The sequence below is a fragment of the Neolamprologus multifasciatus genome, chromosome 19, assembly GCF_963576455.1.
Source record: "Neolamprologus multifasciatus chromosome 19, fNeoMul1.2, whole genome shotgun sequence".
NCBI lineage: Eukaryota > Metazoa > Chordata > Actinopteri > Cichliformes > Cichlidae > Neolamprologus > Neolamprologus multifasciatus.
In genome coordinates this window covers 11,486,824-11,510,350 of record NC_140457.1, presented here as the reverse complement: position 1 = coordinate 11,510,350, position 23,527 = coordinate 11,486,824, and the positions used below count along the sequence as shown (strand labels likewise).

The following is a 23,527-nucleotide window of genomic DNA, read 5'->3' as shown; positions in this document are numbered from 1 at the left end:
CTACTTTACAAAGTATCAGTCCATGTATCCTTCAGGTGTTGTGGTGCATGGGTGCAAACCAACTTCATCTGTGTGTCTGAGTCTATATTCGATTAAGGTATGATCAAATAATGGCATCATATAAAGCACTTGTCATTGGACAGAATATCTGCTGACAGAAAAATGAACTGGATAACAACTTTATACAACAAAGTATAATTACAAAGAAAGGGCAGGAGTGCACTGAAGGAACACAAAACTAGTTGTGTTCACTTTTCCTGCTCACAGATCTTGCTCCGAAGTGTATAATTAGGGCTGAAATGATTATTTTTTAAAGAAATGTTTAAACTGACTGATAACACCACCGCCTCTTCTGACTAATCAGGAAAAACGTCACTCACGGTTTTCCAGAGCCCTAAGTGGCGTATTGAGAGTGCTTTTTTTGAGAAACCAATTAAAAACCCACCACATATTCCTAATCCTCATGTTTATGCAAGTGAAATCCTCAAACAACATTTTTTTCTTTAACTGAGTGGAGTTAATCCGTTATCGATATGGTTTGAATATCATTTCTGTAAATGAATTATTGAAGGCCTATACTCACTGAACTGACTAGAGACAGTATAAAAATGAAAACGAAAAAATCTTAGGTTGCCCATCAGCTGATGAATGACTGATGTTTATGGGCTCAGTCACTCATTTTGGGACATAATAAATTAAAAATTAAGGCTGTTTTGTAGATTTTGCTTGTTCTGTGTTTTAAAATAGTGATATGTTTTTATTGATTAGCATTCAAATATCTCAGTGAAGACAGAACAAAGATTTACCACAAAGCAAGAAAGCATGAGACAAGGCTAATCAAAAGGTATTGGCTGAAGCATTTGCTTATTACGCCAACCCTTTTAACAAAAGATCTTTTAGCATGCAGCTCCTGTACACAGGGCTCGAAGCAAATAATAAAATTCAATTCAATTCAATTCAATTTCATTTATATAGCGCCAAATCACAACAAATGTCGCCTCAAGGCGCTTCATAGATACAGAGAAAATAGACAATTATCTCTGGTATGAAACCGCACGCTCATTGCCTAATGAGGGGTCAATTTAAAGTCTTTAGCCAATGATTCAGTTCAATTCAGTTTGTCTGTATATATTGCCAAACTATAACAACATTCACTTCAATGAGCATGCATTTTCACAGCATGATCTGCTTTTCCTTATCACATCCATTTTTAAATTTTTTGCAACCACAATGGCGACGATGAAACGCTTCAAAACTGGACTTCAGAAACCAGTGGGTGACATTACTGTAGATGCATCCATCTTTACAACTGTCTATGATTTGAAGTCATTTTCCAGTGCAGTGGGCAAATCTCACTTCAAGGCCCTCTTGCTCAGTTGTACTGGGCCTTTCCAACGTATTACATGGTTGTCTTCAGCAAATGCATGTTGGCCATAGTTTATCTACAGTAGAAAATTACATTTGCTGATGAAAAGTCTAGAGGAAGTGAATTTTTGAGTTAAGATTGTTTTACCAACATTTATTTCAAAGAAATCCTAGCTTATCATAGTGCTGGTTGGCTGTTTTTTTAAACTGGGAAGTTTTTAAATATAAAATAGAATAATTTAGCCTCGTATTGTAAAAAGGTATAGTTGATAATCTCTTAAAACTGCAAAGAAAAAAATGGTATAGATAATGGACAGGTGAAGTCTGAACTTGCAGGTATTAGTAATTTATGAATAGAATGATTTGGGTCTTTCTGTTTGGCTTTTCCTGATAAATTAGAAGCAAAGTGAAAGCCAAAATGCTAGTGAAAAGACACCTTAAAGACCTGAAAACTTAAAATCTACTCATAAGGATGTTTTTTTTACTGAGCTGTAAAGCCAGCTCGCCCATCCAACTGGTACCTACTGAAGCCACTTTGTTCCAAGGTTACGGTGGGCAACACTACTGGCTGGGCAGCTTTCCATTAACATTCCCTTTACTATTACGATTTGCAAGAGGGCCAAATACAAAGAGTGTACTAGCATGGTTTGATAAACACGTTAATCTCCTTTAGCGCGGCTTCAAACTCCGTTCCGTGGAAGGTTTTGTGCACAGAAAAGACAGACCGTCTGTCTGGCTTGCTGTGCTGTGTGCAGCCACATTCTTCATGTTAGGAATAATTCTCTTTCCACTTGACTGCCTCTCATGTTTGCTACAGTAATCCATTCAGTGACATCTGTATAGGGGTGCCCAACTGTGCACGATCCTCCCCACATCCAATCATCCTATCTCCTCCTTCTTGCTTACCTTCCAGAAGCAATGTTTCCTAAATCTACTTCTTCTGGTAAATGCAAACGCATCTGCCTGATCTCAAATGTAAGAATTTGTTATGTGGTTTGTTTATTTGGAGGTATAAGAATTTGTGGTTTTGTCAGTTGTTGCTATTGGCAAGTACTCTTAAACCTGTGGTTGAACTTGACTTTACGGCATCCTTATAGCTTTTGAATGCCTTGAAGGATGATTTTTATAGCTAGTAACAAGAGCAAATTCTCAAACAGTTATTCAACTTCAAGAAAATCTAGTACTGCCTGTAGTTGTTTTGTTTTCTGAGTCTCATCCCCATCTCAAGGGAAACTTGATTTAGCAAATCCCAATCCATTCATTCAGCTCTTTCAGCTGCAGCCTCTTCGACTCCTTTGAAACACAGAGGATGTGCGTGCTGAAACCAGAGGTAAACTGGGGCTTTTAATTTTTCTCCCTGCTCTATTTAACATCCGTTTCTTTTCTTGTCTGTTCTTTTCTCAGTGAGGGCTGCTGAGCTAACACTGTGGGTAGTTTGTGTATGCAGGAGGTGGAAAAAAAAGATTCCCCCTGCTGAGTTTGTATTCTGCCAGACTTTCACCTAGTCCTCAATCCCATATCCAGGATCTCTAAACCACTTTATCATTTCTCAAAAGTCACAAAACTCTGTTCACCTATCGCTGCCTACTTTTCTTCAGTGTCTCTTTGAGAAGAGTCCTCCCTTCTCTAGTACAATCTGTGATTTTACAATGGTGTCTCTTGTCTTCACGCTTCACTATAACATCCTCTCGTTCTGCATGGCCTTGTAGTAGTGCTCCTGCTCAGCATGGCTTCGGGCGGACACAGACGGCCGACGGGGCAGGGTGGAAGTGCGGGACAATAACTGGTTGTGGCCATCTATCAGTAAGTCAGGGTGGGGAGGTGGAGGAAGCATGCTGGAGCAAGACTGGTGAGGAGGTAGAGGCATGGAGGAGGGATGCGGTGGAGGAGGCAAGGGCGAAGAGGATGGGTGTGGAGGTGGAGGCATTTGGGAAGAAGAGGGGTGAGGAGGGGGAGGCATTTGGGAAGAAGAGGGGTGAGGAGGGGGAGGCATTTGAGAGGAAGATGGGAGGGGTGGTGGAGACATCTGAGAGGATGGGTGAGGAGGTGGAGGCATATGAGAGGAGGTGGGGTGAATGGGAGGCAGAGGCATTGGGGAGGAGCTTGGTGGTGGAGGGGGAGGCAAGGGCGAGGAAGATGGTTGCGGGAGCGGTGGTGGGATAGGGGATGAGGACAGCTGAGGTGGGGGCGGAAGAGGGGATGAGGAGGTGGGAAAAGGTGGGGGAGGCAGATCAGCTCCTCCTTCGGCACTGCAGCTGACCGAGGAGGAGCACAGGGAGTCTGATTTCACTGGGAGTGTCCTGTAGTCCCGGTAATGACTGACATTGTCTTGTCGCTGCAGCGCGGCACGGTGTTTGTCACCCGTCGGGTCAGCAGCCATCATGTTGCCACTGATGGTGTTTCTCCATTCCCACGGCTTGCCATTAGCGGCCGACACACGCACCACCGGGTGGTGAGGGGCATGAGCGTCGATTGTGACGATGCTCCCGCTGCCAGCGATGCTCCCTGGGTTGCTCCCAGTGCAGCTGTCTCGATCAGATGGTATCCGGTAGTATGGCGACTCTGAGCAGTTGGAGCCAGGACCAGAGGAGGAGCCGCCTTCTGATGTCTTAGTGGAAGGAGTAGTAGGTCCTTGGCCCTGCTGCTTTGACATGGCTACGACCTGCAAGAAAGAGACAAAAATCTCATGATAATCCATATATAAGAGCAGCTGCAAATAAATTACTCAACAACTATCCAGGAAGAGGGACATTTATTGACGTGGACATGGCAGAGCATGATAATAACCTATTATATACCTCTAAAATATTTTCAGAAGATTTAACTCTAGTTATAATTAGCATTTGAAGTCTTATGAGACTGATTTATGTTGGAAACTAATCAGTGAAATTGCTCCCACCAGTGTTGTTTTGATTATACCAGCAAAAATAAATCATAGATGTGTAGTTTACACAGCATATGGCAGCTGTTAAATCTCCGTTCCTGTCTAAACTGAATTGGCTACATGCCACGTGACAATAAAGTATGAAAAATTATGGCTCAAGATAATATTGTTGTGATCGTTTTTAGGCTTTCATTTTCTAATTTCTACCTCACCTGTGTGACTCTTTGCTGGCTGGGAGGCTGGTTGGGCTGCGTGTTGGGCACACGGGGAGTCGACACGGCAATGGGCCCTGTTCCAGGCTCTTTTAGTCCTCCTCCCTCTGTGAGTGACAACCACTTTGCCCGTGTCTTGGCACTCTTAGGGGAAACAGGAGGTGGCCGAGAGGCCTCCTCAGGGATGTGAACAAGTGGGGGTGCCACCACCATCCTGGCTCCAGTCGGTGTGGTGGTATTGGCTTGCACTGTGGGATAAAGAGAAGACGGCATTTGTTGGTCGCCCCCTTCCCCTGCAGCTGTGCCTCCTTCACCTCCTCCATCTCCTCCCTCTTCCTCATCTCGTGAGCTCTGGCTACGGAGCTCCATGGAGCGCTGCTTCCACTCTGACACCAGCTGCCGAGACCTTTGTGGGTCGAAGGGCACGTGGAACGTCATGTGACGCTGGGTGGTGACTGGCTCCTCTGAGGGTGAGATGGGGCTGTTGCCGTTTGCAACTCGAGGCAAGGTGTTGCTGAAGGTTACCATGGTTTCCTTGCCCATGGGACGACTGGTCGCCAGAAGCTCCACATCAGCGCTTGCTCGTTTGAGGGAGGCCAGGGATGCCTTCTCCCTCCTCACCTTACTCCGTGCTCCAGATCCCAACCCCAGCTCCTCCCTGCTTTCAGACACCCTGGGAGTCTTCCTGTACAAGGAGTCATGGCTCCTCTGACTCAACACCCTCAGGCCATCCTTCTGCTGTGCTGAAGCTAGTCTCTGTAAAGACGGAGCATCTTCTTCCGAGGCTTTGAAGTTTCCCACTGTGTACACAGCCTAACAAGGGACAGAGGGACAAAGGAGAAATAAATGAGGAAATAGAACCACTCAGGGTGTTAAATAAAGACTGGAGCATGAAATTGTGTTTTCTTTAATCATTGGGAGGGAAAATTTAGATTTTCATATTAGTGGAGAGAGTTTGCGTGAATAGACATCTCTCTTTCCTGCTATTCTCCTGAGGTCAGCATGAATCCCTCTCTAACCCCTATCTTCATCCTTTAATGACAAGGGGAAAAACTCCCCCTCTTGAAAAGTGAAAGACGAGAGAGACAGAGAAGGCGAGGAGGAGGGGAGCGTGGAAAATGGCAACGACAAGTTTTCTTAAAACGAAGTGTGAAATTGTTCCAGAAAATTCTTATCGGATTATTCATTCCCTCTCCCTTCCCTCCGTAATAGAAAAGGCTATATATAGGCTGCCAGTAAAAAAAAAAAAAAATGCTCGGAGAGAAATATATGGAAGCCACACAGGGAGGAGAGGTGATGAAAGAAAGAAGCGTTTGTTAGCACATGCTGTGATACTGTTAGAATAATACAATGGGACAGTTCAGTCACAGCAAAACAACTAAACCACGTTAATAAGAAAATCTATTTATGTGCATTTTGTCATTCCCACCCTGCTGCATATTGATGGTTAACTACTCCTCATGGACAAACAAATCCCTGAATGGATCCAAACACATGCTGATGCTTAATTCACAAACACAGGCCTAAAATAGAAGATTTGTAGACATCTTCATCAATTCAGATTTCTTTTAGCAAGTTCTATTATTAGAAATGAAGCAATTGGGGGAAAAAAGCAGGAGCAAACATTTTTTGTGCACTTTGTTGAACTAACCAAGTAGACTCCAATGCCGGCTCCTATCACGTATCCCACGTAGACGTCTATAGGGTGACTGCGGTGTTGAGTTATCTGCGTCAGGCCAGCGAGGCCTGCTGCCATGCAGAAAGCAAAGACGAGCATCGGCTTCAGCAGCTTAGTAGTGCTGTTGATGCTGGCGTTGAAATACATCTGCAGAGAGAAACAAACACACACAGCATATCAGCAAAGAGCAGACGTTTGAGACGTATGAAGCCCGGGATTAAGATTAAAAGGCATTACGATAATTTTACCTCAGCTGCACATAGACAATTACTTTACAGTGTGTAGTGCAAATGTAGATTTCATTACCCGGTTAATAATAAAACAATATGCTAGTTAGAAGAGATATCAACACCAAACTCATATCTGTTTATTAGATATTAAGCCAAAGTCTGGAGCTTAGCCTAACATAAATGGAGAAACAGCTCTCCAGGCTGCATTCTTAAAGACGAATAATTTGCCCATTACCTCCAAGACTGAAAAATGAAGCCAACCAGGATGTGCCAGTTAAAGCTGGATGCAACAGCCAGTTAAATAGCCACAAGCTGTCTGTTAGGCACCACTTAAGCTGAACTGAGCATGTGTGCTTTGTTGCTACCTTTTGAATTCAATTACCGGCTGGCTATGCAGTAAATTGTATTAACAGGCTAATTAAATGCTATGTGCTCCTTGGAGCATTCTGTTCAAATACGGTCACTTTTGCCAATACAGTCTATGATCAGCACTTATAAAGTTTTTCAGTCTTATCTGTGCAGTTAAGATACTGAACTGTTAAAAAAGTATTTTTAAAGATACAGGCTTTTCCTCCTTTAATCCCCCTTTGTACTAAGAAAAGCTAAAGTAAAGCGGATATAGATTCATATTTAATAACCATTATACAATAGCACTTGTTTCCTGTGCAGCTCATCTTACTCGAAGCATTCTCTTTAAAATAACTCATATTGTCTTGAAAAAAGGAAATGAACTTATTGTATATTTCTTTTTTAGCTCGTGTGGTAAAGTAGTTTAGAATTCAAATGCCTTGGCAGTAAAGCAAAGTCGATGAGTGAGAAAGACAGGCTGTGAAAGGGGGAAAATATATTTACAGTTACTGGCCATTCGCATTCTCTGCATGCACACCATATTTCGATTATATAAAACGGAGGACAGCTGAGTGACAGCATGCAGGCTTTGCAAAAAATATACTTTCTAACAAGCTTGTCTATCTAGTGCTGTGCATAAAAATCCTGCTTTTCTTGATGCAAGAGGGAAAATCTGTCAGCCTGGAGAGATGCGAGTTATTTTCGATGCAGATTTTCTCGGCACATCTTGAACCAACTATCTGCCTTTTGTGGAGAAATTTTCTTAGGTGCCTTCTTTATTTGATTTCATTTAAATTTAGCAGAAAAGTTTCTTTATACTGAACACAATAAATACATGAATGTCTAAATTTGCTGGACAGTTATGACCAGAAATGAAAAAAAATGACCTGGCATCAGCGCGAAGATCCGACAACATGTTGTAGTGCTAACAAACCCAACAGCTGCTTTTCGCCATCTCCCCTGCCTTATCTTGTCAGAAATCTGTCCAGTGAGCTTTAATGAGCTCATACAGGGCTCACTGAGGCAGCATTGATATGGCCAGTAGCTTGCAATAGCCATTGGTGGAGGAGTGTGTGTGTGGGAGGGTGTTACCTCGTGGAAAAATGACAGTGCTACTTTGCCGTACAGTTCACATACTGCTGCAGCCAGTGCCAGATTGCAGAACAGCAAAAATATCCACTAGAACGTAACAATGAACCCCCAAACCTGACCTCAATCTGACAGTTACAGTTAATTTTTATCTGAGTCAGATGTGTGTCCAGCCTGAGGATAATATGCAATCTGAAAATCTATGAACTATGTATCAAATGGCAGTTAATTCCAGTTGAAAGTTGCTGATATGCAGGGTTGTAGATCATACAAGTTGTATGATGCCAGCAGCAATGTTTGTTATGAATTAGTGGAAGTTCTGGATAGTTATCATGAAACAAAATTAATTGTTGTGCTAGGACAAAGATACAAAATGTTAATGTATCATTCAGGCTTTAGAAAAAGTATCAAACTAAACATGGTTACCTTGTATATAGTTTTTCTCCTGTTTTTAAAGTTGTAATGTATCAGCTATTCATAGAAAAATGCATCAAATAAACCACACGCATATTCACAAGCAAACAAACATCATGCAAATACACAACACTTAAGCAAACACATGCGGCAATTAAGGCGAAGGGAGTGCTTACAGAGATATATACAGCAGCGAAGCCAGAGAGCGTTGCATGCTGGGATGGGAATGTTTTCCTAAAGGGAGAAAAAGGGAGAGTTAGAAGCGGAAGAGTAAAGACAAAAAAAGAATTAGATTCCTGTTTTCATAAAGGGTTTTGTGTATTCTGAGAGCGTTTATTGCCTCTTGAATAAACCTGAATAAAACTGTCGCGGCTGCTCTTGTTATGCCCGGATTGCATTTGACATTAAAACCTGTGTGTCTGCCCGACTGAGAGTTGTCAGACTGAGTGCGTGTCCTTGGATGTGAACATTAATAAACACAAAGAGAATACCACTGGGCATTAGTGGGAACATTAAAGGGAGAGTGATTGAATTGAGGTCAGAAATGTTATTTAATTTAATTTTTTTAAAATGAAAGAAATCTTGTGTTTGCTCTTAACTTCTGCTGTTGTGTTATCGTTTCCCATTTTTTTCAGGCTAAATTCAAGGATTATTCTTTACAGGCCATGTTTTCTTTTAGACCTGGAGTCTGAATACACTTTGGCTGGCCTAAAGGTCTATTTTATGAATAGATTTCAGTCATATTGCCCTCCAGGCACAGAGCCCTGGGCACCATTCAAACGTGCAGGTCAACACTGGACACTCCATAGAACTCCAGCACAGGCCTGTCAAATTTCCTTCTGTTTCTATCTGTGAATATTGCGATCACTTCTCAAAGTAAGAAAAAAAAATGTAGACACACTGCCCGTTTTGGACACGTCAATCCACATGCAAGAGCCTCTGTGGTATTTCCAGCACAAAGAAACCACCCAGCCAAGTTTCTGCCAGAGCAATTTACTGATCTATAGATTCCTCTCTGAACAACCCTTTCACTTTCACGGCCAACAGGATGAAAGTACAGAAAAAATCACATTACGTTGTGCAAATTTTGCTCTAGGTGTGTCATTATTGCTGCTTTGGGAGGTAATGGACATGAAACTGATCACTGTCAAAGCAAATGTCGGTTGTAATGTTAGCAAGCTATATAACAGCGATCCACCGGTAGTTAGTTTCAGTTGGAGTCGGAGTTACAGGGCAGTAGTGGCAAGCCAGTAATACTGTTAGATTATTAAAAATGTTATGACTAATCTAATAAGGCCTTATTTCTGTGTCAGTGTAAATGACTGAGCATTTGTAATCTGTGCTGGTGAGATTTTTCCACTGTTCTTGTGAGCAGGTTTAGGAGAAGTATTTTCACACACAAATAATTGAGGAGCAGTGAAAAAAAACCCACACATCTTGCCCTCCGGGTGGGCATGCATATAATGACGTGACGTTAGGTGAAAAGGATGAATTTGAGGATCAAGGCTGGAACTATATTTAGGTTAAGATGATGTTAGTTTTGGCAAAAACTGCGAGCGTTTTATAGAACATGTCTTGCTAATCCTTTAGACACTGAGGTGAGTAGCAAGTAGAATGCATTGTGTCAATAAGAGTCACGGCAAGTAAAGCAGTGCTAACATATGCACTTGTACTACAAGGATTATCCCTGTATCAACTCTATTTAGCTATAATCTTTCCTGTGTGTGTGTGTGTGTGCTTAGTGCCTCTCATACCCATAGATCGGAGCTTATTTGTCTAGCCTATGTCTGCTTGTTAGGAACTGCACTGCAAAAGAGCATTTACAAAACCCAAACTTAGTCAGAGCACCTGCGAGGGAGATTCTACAGCTGAGTGGCAGGTCTTCTTATACAAATAAACATTTGGCTTTACTATCGAGTATGCCATTAAAAAGAAAATCCTTATTATTTTAAGCAACCATTTCTATCTATTTTTATCTTTTTATCCCCTCAATAAGTTGTCATTAGTCCTTGTCTGCTATACTCCTGCAAGACAGTGATGTTTCACCCTATTCAGTACAATCTGCAACATTATTGTCACAATACATTGGGTTACATTTTCTGATTAAGGATGTATAGTTATGAGCTGCACCCAACTGCAGGCATGTTGACAATAAACTAGGTAGCACAACGTTGTCTTATTCTTATTACAAGGCAACAGACCATGGAGCCAGAGCGCTGACAAGACAGGTAAGACTCTGTACAAGTACACTGATGATTTACTTTAACGACTTCATTAAATCTGTTTGTCTTATTAGCGTTTATGTTGTTCTTATATGTGCAATGATGCAAATTTTGATTTTAAGCAGATGGAGACATTCTGTGTTTATTCTCCTTTAGTTATAAATGAATGCCTTACCGAGCTGACATAATAGCATACTGGTCTTTGCCCATGCAGATGTCCTGTGTGATGTAGGCATTGTTGTCACATGACACTCCCGGGGCCGTGTAATTAGGCTGGCAGACAGTAAGGAAGAAAGGGGCGTGGTAGCCAGTAGCTAACTGGATGACATCTGTCACCAGGGCTGTTGCCAGGAGACCGAATACATGAACACCTGAGGGAGAGAGGTAAAGGGAAGAGATAGTAAGGCAACCTCAGTAAATGAACTAAAAGCCTCTGGTGGTTTCCGGACATTGAGATGTTCATTTATGAATGTGTACAGTTGCGCAAACTACGCTTAATTTGCTCCGACCTTCAGTGACACCAAAAGCCTTCAGTTTGTCACATTTTGAAGCTTTCCCGCAGACAGAGAAATTTGGCAAGGTGAATTAATTACTGTTTTCACTTCAAAGCTCAAAGTCAGCCTCAAGATATTTCCTGTAGAGTATGATATCATGCCTTTTTCATTTTAAGCCACCCTTCATTTAATGCATGTAATTAGCTTATTTCTCTACTCTAAAACGGGGATAAAGTTGCAGGCTGAGAAGGATGAATAATTTGTCAGAGCCAAAACTGATATTCATCTTAAGAACAACAGCATTTTGCTCTAACTTTGTGGTTTGCATAAAGGACAGAATTTAGTGTGGCCTTAACTCCTGCAGGCAGCCCAAACAGTCCGAAGGACTGGCAGTTATACGCACCGACGAATCGCACGGTCCTGCGTAGGAAGGAGTTGAAGCTGCAGCCTCCAGCATTTATGCTGCCTTCTGACTTTGGACAAGTCTTCAGTTTGGACTGCATGCAGTACATCAAACCTTCCCCCATCATAATCTGCAGACAGAGGGAGAGAAAAAAAAAAGGAGAATAAAAGATATGGAGTCTTTCTTCGTTAGACTTCAAATGACTAAGAGAGTAAAAGAAAAAGAAAAAGATTTGAAAAGTTTGAATCTATCATTGTCAGAGACAAGATATTGTGATCGATGGGAAACAATGCATTGTAGAGCGAATGGAGCAAAGGTGCTATTGAACAGTGATCACTTTCAGTCAGAATGATAGATGAGTTTTGGAGAGGTCTGCTGAAGGATTAGGAATGTGTGCGTCTGGGTGTGAGTGTGCATATTGATTGGAGGGCCTGTGGCGTGTTCGATGATGTGCATGGGAATGTCAGGTATATATTTAGTGTCTACATTTATCGTGCTTTGTGAGAGTTTGACAAGCTGTACATTTGTGTGATCTATGCATTTGTCTATATGCACAAGTGTATCTGCGGGGTGTTTATGTGGAGCACTCACAAACCCTCAAAGCTTCAGACATATAATAGGTCACTGAATCTGTGACAGGATTATGTTCTGGTAGAGCTAATCAACACTTTCGTATAAGGAGTTAATTAAATGTTAATTAAATGCTCAGTGGAAAACCTAAATATAATTATTACTCAAACTTTTAGGTTCATTTAACATGTTGTTTTAGTTCAGCCTGTGTAAATCATGCTCTAATAAGTTTTCAATCAATTTTCAAATTAAAACAATCCCAAAATACCAATAGAAACTGGATGTCTAGAAACAGGGCACCAGAGTATTACTATAACAAGTCAAATTATATTACATAATATCTAAATATGGATAAACTTGTGGCAGAAAAATGTTTTTAATTACAAAAAGGTTTTACAGAACTGCTTGTTAACACAAACATCTAATCAAACCACCACATGGCAAATAAAAGCATTGAGCAATGCATTTACATGCGTACACATGGTCTAGACACCTGGTTGACTTCAAACTGAGAACTCAGAATGAGGAAGAAAGGTTATTAAAATGTCTCGTGGCGTGGTTTCTGATGCCAGATGAGTATTTGATCAACTGAAGGGATTTTCCTGCACAAACATCTTTAGGGTTTACAGATAACGATCCAAAAAAGAGAAAATTTCCAGTGAAGGGAAGTTCTTTGGACGATAATCCCTTGTTGATGCCAGAAGACAGAGGAGAATGGACAGACTGCTTTGAGCTAATTGGAAGACAACAGTAGCTCAAATAATGTGAATATGTCAAACCTTGAAGGAGATGAGCTACAGCAACAGAAGACCAGTTGCCACTCGCATCAAATAAAAACAAGAAACTGAGGCTACAATTCACCCGGGCTCGCTAAAATCGGACATTGCCTGGTCTGATGAGTCTCAGTTTCTGCTGTGTTACACATTTGGTTGGTGGGGTTGTAATTTGATGTAAACAATGTGAAAGCATGGATCTTTCCTTTCTCAGCAGTTCAGACAGTGTATCCATTATTTGTAATTAAAACAGGACCATGTATAATATTAAGATAAATGTTGCCATTTGATGCATTGCACCTGAAAAGCTAATTAATATCTGCAGTCTCTTGGCAGGTTATATGCAGAAGATCACAAAAATGTCACATAAAACACACAAAACATTCACACACCCATAACCACCAAGCAAGAAGCAAAATCAATCAAACTGCCTCCACAGTCACCAGATACATCATTTCAGCATGGACCAATTTCTCTAAAGAATGTTTCCAGCATCTTATTGAATCTATGTTATTAAGAACTACGGTCAGTTCTAAAGGCAGAAGGGGTTCAACCCAGTACTAGAGAGGTGTACCTAACGAAGTGTCTGGTGGGTGTAAGCAGGAAGTATTGCACAGATTGTAGATAGTCATTGCACTGAATGCCATAGAAATATATGCTTAATAGAAAGTCAATTTTAACCTATTTATTAGGTATGACTAGTATAGAATAGTTTATTAAAGTATAGCATGTAACATTGTGGTGTGATGGATGGATGGATGGATGGATGGATGGATGGATGGATGGATGGAATGGATGGATGGATGGATGGATGGATGGAATGGATGGAATGGATGGATGGATGGATGGATGGAATGGATGGGATGGATAGAATGGATGGATGGATGGAATGGATGGATGGATAGATGGATGGAATAGATGGAATGGATGGATGGAATGGATAGATGGATGGAATGGATGGAATGGATGGAATGGATGAATGGGATGGATAGAATGGATGGAATGGATGGATGGATGGATGGATGGATGGAATGGATGGAATGGATGGGATGGATAGAATGGATGGATGGATGGATGGATGGATGGATAGAATGGATGGATGGATGGATGGATGGATGGATGGATGGATGGATGGATGGATGGATGGATGGAATGGATTGAATGGATGGATGGATATTTTTATACACAATCCAATGGAGTAACTCTGGGACTCGGTAACACAGGAAACTAGCACCCCAAATGATCCTCACATGTGTATCATATAGACTTACAGAAGCTGCAGGTCCAGCAAAGGCCAAACTCAGCAGCATCAACAGAGGGATGAGCTCATCGCCTGTTTCCACATAGGGCATGGAGAGGTCGCGGTCATGGCAACGGAAGCCCACCATCGCCGGGGACAAAACATCTGTCAGCTCCAGGAAGTAAAGGGACACCAAGGAGGATAGGACGATGGGGAGCTGGATATGCATGCACGCACACAAACACACACACAAATGCGACCAAGGACATAGCAAAGAGTGACTCGCAGATAATATTTGCTTGGAAAAAAGTGATTCATCCAATGTTTCATCTTCAGTACAAACAAATACACACTTTCAAAGACACACAAAAGGGCAAGTTATACCCATCTTGCTTGCTTTACAACAGATGTCAGATGCCTCCAAATGCATTCAACACAAGGCACTCACTATTGGTATCATTGTACAGAAAAAGGAATGATTCAGTAGGGACTAATTCAATAAATGCAGTGAGAAATGTCAAACAAGCATCTGTATTTTAAAAAGGTGACTCATTCATGCATCTGATCTAGCGGCACATACCTCTACAAAATAAAAGCACGGCAACAGTGTCATGCTGTCTTTTGGTGGTTTCTTCTTGGCTTTATTTTTGGGGGATGTCATCTTGGGATGGGACCAGTCACAGCCTGTTGGGATAACAGATTGCAAAGAGATGTCAGAGTGGAGTTTCAGAGCAGGTTCATGGATTTCCACCATCAATCATCAATCTAAAGCTTCAAAAAGATGTTTCAAAAGTCTGCCAGGCCCTGATTTATGAATGAAACAGCAGGTCAAAAAGTTGTCAAAGGCTGGTTAGTGCTGCAAAGTTTTCTGTATGAACTAGAAAGCATTAGAGTGTTAGAGTATTGTACTAATAAAAAACACAGACATTAAAGGTATTCTATGCAATTATGGTATAACGTTGCTTTAGTCTAATTCAGTCTAATTTTTTGCACACTTAATATCCAAAGTTGTTATTTTGACTTTGTCTGAACACACATTGTAAATGGGCTGGTTCTTATATAGTGCTTTTTAAATCAAAACAACAGTCACCTCAAGGCACTTTATATTGCAAGGTAAAGATCTTACAGTAATAGAGAGAAAACCCCAACAATCTGACCACTCCATATGAGCAAGCACTTGTTGACAGTGGGAAGGAAAAACTCGCTTCCCAGTGTCAGGAAGAAACCTCAGACAGAACCAGGCTATGGGAGGGGTGGCCATCTGGCTCGACCAGTTGCAGGAGGAAGGCAAGACAAAACAGACACTGTGCAAGAGAGCCAGACCTTAATAATACATAATGATTAAATGCAAGGTGGTGTATGTTCACATACACACAAGCACTTTTTTCTATGCTGAAGTGCTTTCTGTCTAACACTTGCACACCAATGGATACATCAGGAATAACTTGGGGTTCAGAATCTTGCCTAAAGGTACTTTGGCAGACAGGAGCAGCCAGGGTTTGAACCGCCGATCTTCTGATTAGCATGACTGTTGTCCCTCCTTAGCTGCAGCTACCCAAAAATGCAGGGAGACAACAAAACACACAAGACTGTCATATTTTGAAAAGTGATTTTTATGTCACTAGGAAAATAAACAAATGGGGGAAAAGAATTAGAATGAATTGATTAACTGAAAAAAGCCTCTCCTAAAAGAAGCCCAGTTACCATTTACTCAGGTGCTTAGCATTTAGAATAATTCTACATACCTGTTACATTTCAAATTAATCTTCCCCACAAAATTATAGACGTGTATATATAGAGATATCTCCTTCCATCAGTAACCTGCAGGCAATCAAAAGGAGTCAGAGACAAGCCAACGCCAAAGGCAGGAATGGAAAACTAAACAGAGTTAAATATTCACAGCTCTCTCTACAGAACCCCATTCCCCCCCGATAAGTGCCTGTCCCCTCTTTCTCTGTCCTCTACCCAATTCTCCCTTTCCCTCCCTCTCAATCTTCCCTCTCTCCTGGCTCTGCTTGTCCCATTTTGCTTATCTCTCCTTTTCAATCGGTTTCATTTCCCTACCACATTACTAACACTTTCCTCTTGACCCCTTTTCTTTGTGAGTAGTTCTTTATATACCAACATTCCTGTTCCTATATGTTACTTTGCCTTTGTTTTATCCATATTTATCTTCATTACAAGCCATGCATTGACTAATATGACAAATGTGGGGATTTGGCCTGTGGCCACTTGCTCAGTGGCCCCATATGCAAATCTACTGCACCTTGTGTCAAAGGCCTGCTGACCAAACTGAATGGATTTATGCTTTCCCAAATGAGTTTCAGTGGAGCGCTTTGGTCTTTAATGAAGGTATGAACATTTTGTATTTGTAATATCCTTCTTTGTCACAGAAATAGTCCACTTTAAAAGAGAAGACCCAAAGGTTTTTGTGACGCTTGAATCCAAAAATACCATCCACATCACCCTTCAACAAACTCACGTTTTCTGAAAGCTGTCATGGCCTCTGTAAGTCTTTCTACCTCTGTCACCTTCTACATCTGAGTACTTCTGCTGAGCTCTTGTTTGTTTCTGTCTCACTGGTCTCTCCTGTATCATTTCTCAGCATATCCCCATCTCTGCCTTTTCACCCTTCTCCATCATTTCACGTTTCACCACCTGTCCCTCTTTCTGCACACCTCTCTCGTTCCCATTTTTAATCTCCTCCCTCTTTTATTTTTTTCTGTTTCTCTCAAAACAGAGAGAGAAAGGGGGGGGGGGGGGCTGACCCTGAGGCAATGTAAGACGCCAAGAATCAAAGACTTCTACAGTCTAATTTCCATGACCGCTAGAAATGTATTGGAAACGAGAGAAGAGGACAAGATAAGCACAGATCAAAGAAAAAATATATTTCAAAAAAAGCCAAATGTGTGTGTGTGTCTCTGTGTGTGAGTGTGTGTATTTGTATGTCTGGTGGTGGGGGTAGGAAGGGGGTGAGGATCATAGAAGGGGGGGATATTGGGATGGATGGATTTCAGTGTAGCTAAAAGCAGCTTAGGAAGACGCTGGGGTCTGGGTCTCACTCGCCCAGCAGCTTGGTCTCAGTGACCTACTCCAGTCAGCACTTAAACCGCACCCCAACTCACATTACACACACAAACATGCACTGAATGAGCCTCTTGACTGAAGAAATGGGGGTCGTTTATCTATTACACCAGCATTCGTCCTCTGAGGCGCATCTTTTATGTGTGTGTGTGTGTGTGTGTGTGTGTGTGTGTGTGTGTGTGTGTGTGTGTGTGTGTGTGGCTGCACTGTTTGTAGTTTGAGCTGCTATGCTTGTGCTTGCAAAGTGTCTGAGTGTGTTTATAGTTTAAGCAATTTGTGTACATCTTGTCTGTGTGTATGTCTGTGAATGAAGTGGGTTGTATAGCCCATGGCATGCAGAAACAGTCTGTCAGGCACTGAGATAAATATATGACTCAGGGAGCATCAGCACAGGGGTGGGGTTAAAGATAGTGAGCTAATGTATGGATGGGTGACTAATTAAAGGATAAACCTACAGTACTGACAAGGTCTTGGGTGACTATAAAATCCTCCAGGGCAGCTACTATGGTATATTTGTAAAAGCTCTTGGAGAACTGAGCTTAATTCTTCTAAAAAAGACATCCTGTCGTTGTTTGTTTGATAGAAAAGAGTGCTGGCTGACAATATGAATTAACTGAGAATGAACTTATTGTTTTATATTTGTGTCTTTTGTCTAAATTGGCCATTACATTCTCCCAGAGCCCAGGTTGGCATCTTCACGTCTCATTTTGATGAACATTAAGCCAAATGGCTATGCAATGAAATTTGCTAAAAACATATCTAAAACAATTAACTGGTTAGTGATCAGATCAAATTTATTTTCTATCTACTGACTGATAAATAATCACTCACGCACTGTAATATAACCTACTTCTATACTACAAAATAGAACAGTATAGTGGAGTCATTCAGTAGCATTCATGAGATGAGGGATTTTTTGGTGGGGATTAAATTGAATCAAATGGGAACAAAAACAAAAAATCAAAGCCAGCAATTTATTTCTCAAAAGGGAATTTTTTTTCACATACTTCACAGCATCAGCCACAACATGAGACCACCTGCCTATTACTGTACACACCGCCCTTGTACTGCCAGAAAATGTCAGACCCATCAGGGCATGTACTCTTGACCGCTGAGAGTTTCTTGTGATGTCTGGTGTCAGAACATTGGCGGTGGATTTCTGTGGGTTGCGGGAATTGGAATGTGATCTGGGGAGTTTGCAGGCTGGGTTGGTGCTTTGGGCTCTTAGTACTGTTCCTTGGGCTGTTTTTGAGGAGCTTTTGCAGTTGCCGAAGGGTACTGCTCTGCTAAGGGAGGCTGCTGCCATTGGGGAGGGCCTTTGCAGGTAAGGGGGTTTGGGGTTAATTGAAGGGGCTGGCACATGCCAAAGAAAGACAAATCAGAAGCAGGATCCAGTTCTAAGCAAAGCAAAATGATTTTAAACCCCTTCATCATCAGTGGTTTTAGAGTAATGGCTGATCCGTGTATGTCTGCTATCCCTACGTCCCTATAGTTACTACACTATTATTCAGAGTAGAAGAGTACAGGACAGTACAGAATAATATAGTGACATAGATTTGTGGTGTCTCCCTACTCGTTATTCATGCGTAGTTTTCAAAAAAAAAAAGAACTTGGAAATTAATTAATGAGATGAATATGAAGTGGAGAACCACAGCTCACCAGTTTTCCATTCACTGTATTCATGGATTCAGCAATAAAGTTGCTGTGTTGGCTAATGTAAAGCCATGTCCACTGCAGGGCCTTTAAACAGAGATAAGCAAAGGGCTATTTGCTCGACTTTATACCTTGGTCAGTTTAACTCACCTGCTTTTACAGCGAAAGAAACAGCCGTCCTTTAAATGTAGCTTTATCTTAATAATATAAATTGAGATGGGTGTAAACGGTGATACTGATTTCATCTTTCGTGGATAGGAATCATGTGTTTTTTTATTTTTTTTTTATTTTTAAAGCTTTCATTTGTTTTAGATCATCCATTGAAGGCTCTAGTAACCAGAATCTGATTAAACACTATATTAAAATGACCACTGGGCAGTTACTCCTCCACAAGCAGAAATCAGCAGATTGCGTATGATATCATCAACGATGGAAACGTGAAAACCATGTGCAAATTTTTCTTCTGTCGCCTCTCAGCTCCTGCCAGCAGGAGAAGCATATAGGTTCCTGAGCTTTCTTTGGGTTGCGTACGGGAGAGGAGAACCTCTATACTACCGGACAGCACTCACCTCTGTCCCGGGGGCTCCGCGAATTCACCGAATCCCGTCGCCCCCTTCCCCCTCGGCGTGGTCGTGCGTGCTGCTCCAGTTTTGCGGTGCACCGTCCCTTTAATCCATCTCCAGAGTCACCCCGAAATCCAAAACCTTCACTAATATTTAGAGAGAGCTCCGCCGTGAGGCTATTCTGGGATCATAGGAGGTTGGAGGAATGATGGAAGTAAGTGAGGAGACCTACAGAGAAGGAGCAGGGATGGCGAAAGAGAGGAGAGAGAGAGAGAGGAGGGTTGCTGATGGTGGAAAGTCCAATTTGCCGCACTTGCTGGTAACGCGTTCCTTTCCTTTAAATTTCCTGGCTTTGAATAAAGTGAGAGATTCACGTGCGTCCACCCGGTTCCTCCCCTTTATTTGCACATACAGGTTCCCCCTTTCCTACAAAATACAAAACAGTAATAAGTAAGAAATTCCCCCCAAAAATTAAAAAAATAAAATCTGATTTTAAATGCACAGCATCCGTCACACGGTTTTCGGGTTACGCAGTCAGCCTCACAGAGCGCACATACACACACAAAGGCGTGGGGGGCGAGCAGGGGTGTGGAGGAGGGGAGGTGGGGGTACAGGGGGAGGAGAATCGTGGTGTGTGCGCTTACCATGGGGGGAGGAGACAGTCTGGTCCACACACTTGCTTCTATCCCCGCTGAATTCCTGTTACGGGGCTACCGCCGTGAGGCGACCAAGACAAAGGGGTAGATTTTGGTATGTGTACGTGTGCAGTGTGTGAGAGGAGCACACGAAACTTGCGCATGTGTGCGTAAAAGTGAGGGGGCGGTTTGGGAGATAACCTCTAACCTATTAGAACGAGAACGTTTCACAAACAAATACGATTAAGGCTCAGCATCAGCTACGCCCCGTGCTTCTGTAAATACCATCAGAGTCATTTGTTGGCCCTGAGATTTTTCGGTCATCGCCCAAGGATCGTGGCTCAGTTGTGTCCGCCTTTGTTTACTCTAAAGGGTGTGGCAGGCGGATGACCACCGTGGTGCATTTAAATTCCCGTGAAGGAACCGGTGCGGTGAGGACCGTGAACACGCGCTCACGCACCTTGTGATAGCTCTACCGACACCTCTGGTTTACTGACTCATCATGAATGACATTGCGGCAATTAACATCAAAGACTCGGCTGTGCGTACACACGTGCGTGCATGTGTTGTGTCGGTGGCACACGTGCTTGCAAAAGATGCTCTCTAAGAGATCTGTAGTCTTCTGCTCATCAGTTCTCCGTGGAAGTGAAAACTGAACTTAACCATCCACACCCACAGCACCCACACACCTTCCCTAATTTAAAAGAAAAAAAATATTTTATTCCACGTCTGGCAGGTCAATAATTAAGTGTGATACATTCAGGGACACTGGCATCCCGTATGTTAATATCGTGGCAGACTAATTTGAGTAGGTGCAGTTCAGGAAGTCTCCTGCTGACCAGCCTCCAGTGGCTTTACACTTATTCAGATATTTGCACCCCCTCCACTCACCCCTTCTCTCTCAATCTCTGTCATTTGGCTGTGTGACACTGCTTGGTGCTAGATGAATGGGGGCGCCCCATTTAGTGTTTATCCTGTCTCCAGTTGCCAGGGAGTTTCTCTGGTTCTCATGGGGTACTCCCCCGTCTCCGCCTCCATCCCCTGCGCCCCTCCTGTTCCCCCCTGCCCTGCCTGAAGCCCCCACCTAAACAGCATGCACACAAACCATGCAACCAACCCACCAATAATACCCAAGGGCTGGTCACAGCTGGCAGGAGCTAATAAACTCATCACTCACACTCTCTGGCTCCTATTTACCCACTACACAAAGCACTAAAAGGAGGGGGGTGGAGGTGCATGAACGCTCTTTTCTGCTTCCCACAGACACTTACACTTTTCTCAAGGTGATGAATTTTGATAATTATGAACACAGTTATAGAACTTGTGAAAGCCAAACATCACCACAATTGCATTTTCTCTAGTGGAGTTAGTGCGCTATCAGCACTCTTTACCATTTACCCCAGTTGGATGGTAATTGATTGCTGGAGGGGCTGTACAATGGGGATTCTTAAGTTTGATTAAAATTTTCCTCGACTGGTGTTCACACATGTGACCCAATTATTTGTCTGAGCGAAAGGGCAACCATCTCTGTTCAGATACAAACATGTACGTGCACATTCAGACCCAGACTTGCAGCCCATGTTTACATGGCTAATGCATGCACAGAGCTTCTTGCAGTGCGCACATAGCATACACATGTTAATACAGTAAATGCAGACTTTCATGTCGATCAAGTGCACATGAAAGATATTAATTCTATCATTGCATGCCAGCACATTTACCCATCCATCCATGCAAACCCCAACTTTACAACTCGATTCTGATTGATTTTTTTTAAACAACCTATTCAACTTACCCTGCGTGCTTTGAAGACACCTGACACAGAGGCCATGCTTATTTTATTATAAAGGAGAATCCAACCGTGTGAGTGCAGAAAATGAAAGATTGATCTTCACTTTATCCAGCGTGGTTGACGTAGTGGAACTAAATCAGCACCTGCCCCCATCCATCTATCTATCATCTCCTTCAACCAACACACAAGTTGTTATTGCTCTTCTGTGTTACACAGTCGTGGTATCAATATCAGCTTTGGCTTCACTAAGTGTCAGGTTTCATATAAGCACTCAATTTTCAGTCTCAAATAGCAAACGGGATTTTAAAAGAATATTAATATAGCTCTGATTGTGTTCCCTTGTAATTTGAAAGACAATCAATAGAGAAATCTGAAACAGTGATTTGTTTTGGCATGTTATGTAGGCCAGCGCTTCATGGGGTGGTTGATGCTTGCTGACTAGCAAATGAACATGGGGATGCAGAGATAATCACATAATATAGGATGCACTCTCACTGAAGGTGGCTTTTCTTTTCCCAAAAGTAAATAAGTGCATGTCTCTGTCACACTGTCAACATAATGTCCTCAGTGGTAAGTCATTCTGTGCAGGTAATGCCACTCCACAGTCTATGCTCTTGTGCTTAGAGACAGCTTCAAGTGCCACTGTGTGGCTAAGAGCTGTCATTACATGACAAGTTAAACAAAGCCATTATACCCTGAGGTGGAGTAGTGCTTAAACCTTTACTTGAGTAGCCTCAGGAACACTGGCATTTGTTTGACAAGTCTATTAGGTTGTGATACCATTGATTCTGTGCTCTTTTTGTGTTTCCAGACTGCACTTTACTTTGATAGGGCTTGTGGCAGATAAGAGGAGGATTTCACTGTGTTATTGGCTCCAGCATGTTAAAATGTGATAAGGATATTGATTGAGGGCTTACAAAGTGTTCAAATTTTATCAACATTTCGACAAGCCAAAAATCATAATCACCCACAATTCTCACACAAATCAAATGCTTAAGTGCTCCATGGTTATAATTTGCTATAGCAGAGGCACAGTGGTTAGGATTTGTTCAGTTAGTTTGATAGAACAGATATATTCTGCAGCTTGACTTTGACTCTGCAGTTCTATGCTGTCAGTGTTCGTTCTTCTTAATGCATTTGTTGTTGTGACTAAAATGGCCTTCTGCTACTAACATTTTAACAGTTCTGTCAAGAGACTAGATATACCTCAAAACGTCATTGTTTAATGGAGGACTGGGAACACTGTGGCACATTAAAAGGAAAGAGTGCAGGTTTACTGCTTTGTTTACCACAGTGGCAGACAGCCCAGACTATCAGTACAGAAAGAAAGATGAATCTCCTGACCATTAAACTAAAGGGTATAAAAAGTCCTCTGAGATAAAAATTTTGGTCAGTAAAAACTGTCCAAAAAGTAACAATATATATAGGATTCTACTTATTTATTGTCCATAAATGATGCCAAACAGACCAACAATCCTTTAAGAACCTGCTAATCATTTACTGGGTCAGGCTTACTCACACCGGATAGTTGTTCTAAAATAAAACTAATTGGTAGAAAACACATGTTGAGTCTGATGTGCTGCTAAGCTCTTACACCTTTAGAGAAAATGCTGTTTCCTGATTACAAAGTTTTTTTTTATTAACATTTTTGGTTCTGAACTTTTTAATCACTTTGACACTTGCGACAGGACGAAGCAGCTTTATCTGTAAAAAGCATTAAATAGTAAAAACAATTAAATACGGTTGACTAAGTTCAAATCCATTAAAGTAACTTGCTTACAGTGTTTACTGCTGTTTCCTGTCCTTAAATAATAAGAAAAGCTCAACATTTTTTGCTATCCTTTGTTTCCATTCGAAGTATGAAATAATGCCAGAAAA

General features: G+C 41.9%; 1 protein-coding gene across 1 annotated transcript; it reads right to left on the bottom strand.

The window, feature by feature from the left end:
- Window positions 1–736: 736 nt before the first annotated feature.
- Window positions 737–23,420, bottom strand: LOC146496076 (phospholipid phosphatase-related protein type 3-like). The gene is made up of 9 exons (XM_085143972.1): window positions 19,229–23,420; window positions 14,503–14,606; window positions 13,954–14,139; window positions 11,340–11,469; window positions 10,618–10,813; window positions 8,397–8,454; window positions 6,113–6,286; window positions 4,462–5,274; window positions 737–4,027 (listed from the first exon to the last, which is right to left on the bottom strand). Exons 2-9 carry the CDS (start codon window positions 14,581–14,583, stop codon window positions 3,041–3,043), a joined length of 2,625 nt encoding a protein of 874 aa, XP_085000098.1. The 5' UTR covers window positions 14,584–14,606; window positions 19,229–23,420; the 3' UTR covers window positions 737–3,040.
- Between the last annotated feature and the right edge of the window lie 107 nt (window positions 23,421–23,527).

Excerpts from the sequence above, each read along its gene's own strand:
- LOC146496076 (XM_085143972.1), bottom strand. The coding sequence starts at position 14,583 with ATGACATCCCCCAAAAATAAAGCCAAGAAGAAACCACCAAAAGACAGC. Across the intron at positions 6,287-8,396 it reads TCGCTGCTGTATATATCTCT|ATGTATTTCAACGCCAGCAT; the intron begins GTAAGCACTCCC and ends TTCTCTCTGCAG. Across the intron at positions 4,028-4,461 it reads GCCAGCAAAGAGTCACACAG|GTCGTAGCCATGTCAAAGCA; the intron begins GTGAGGTAGAAA and ends TCTTTCTTGCAG.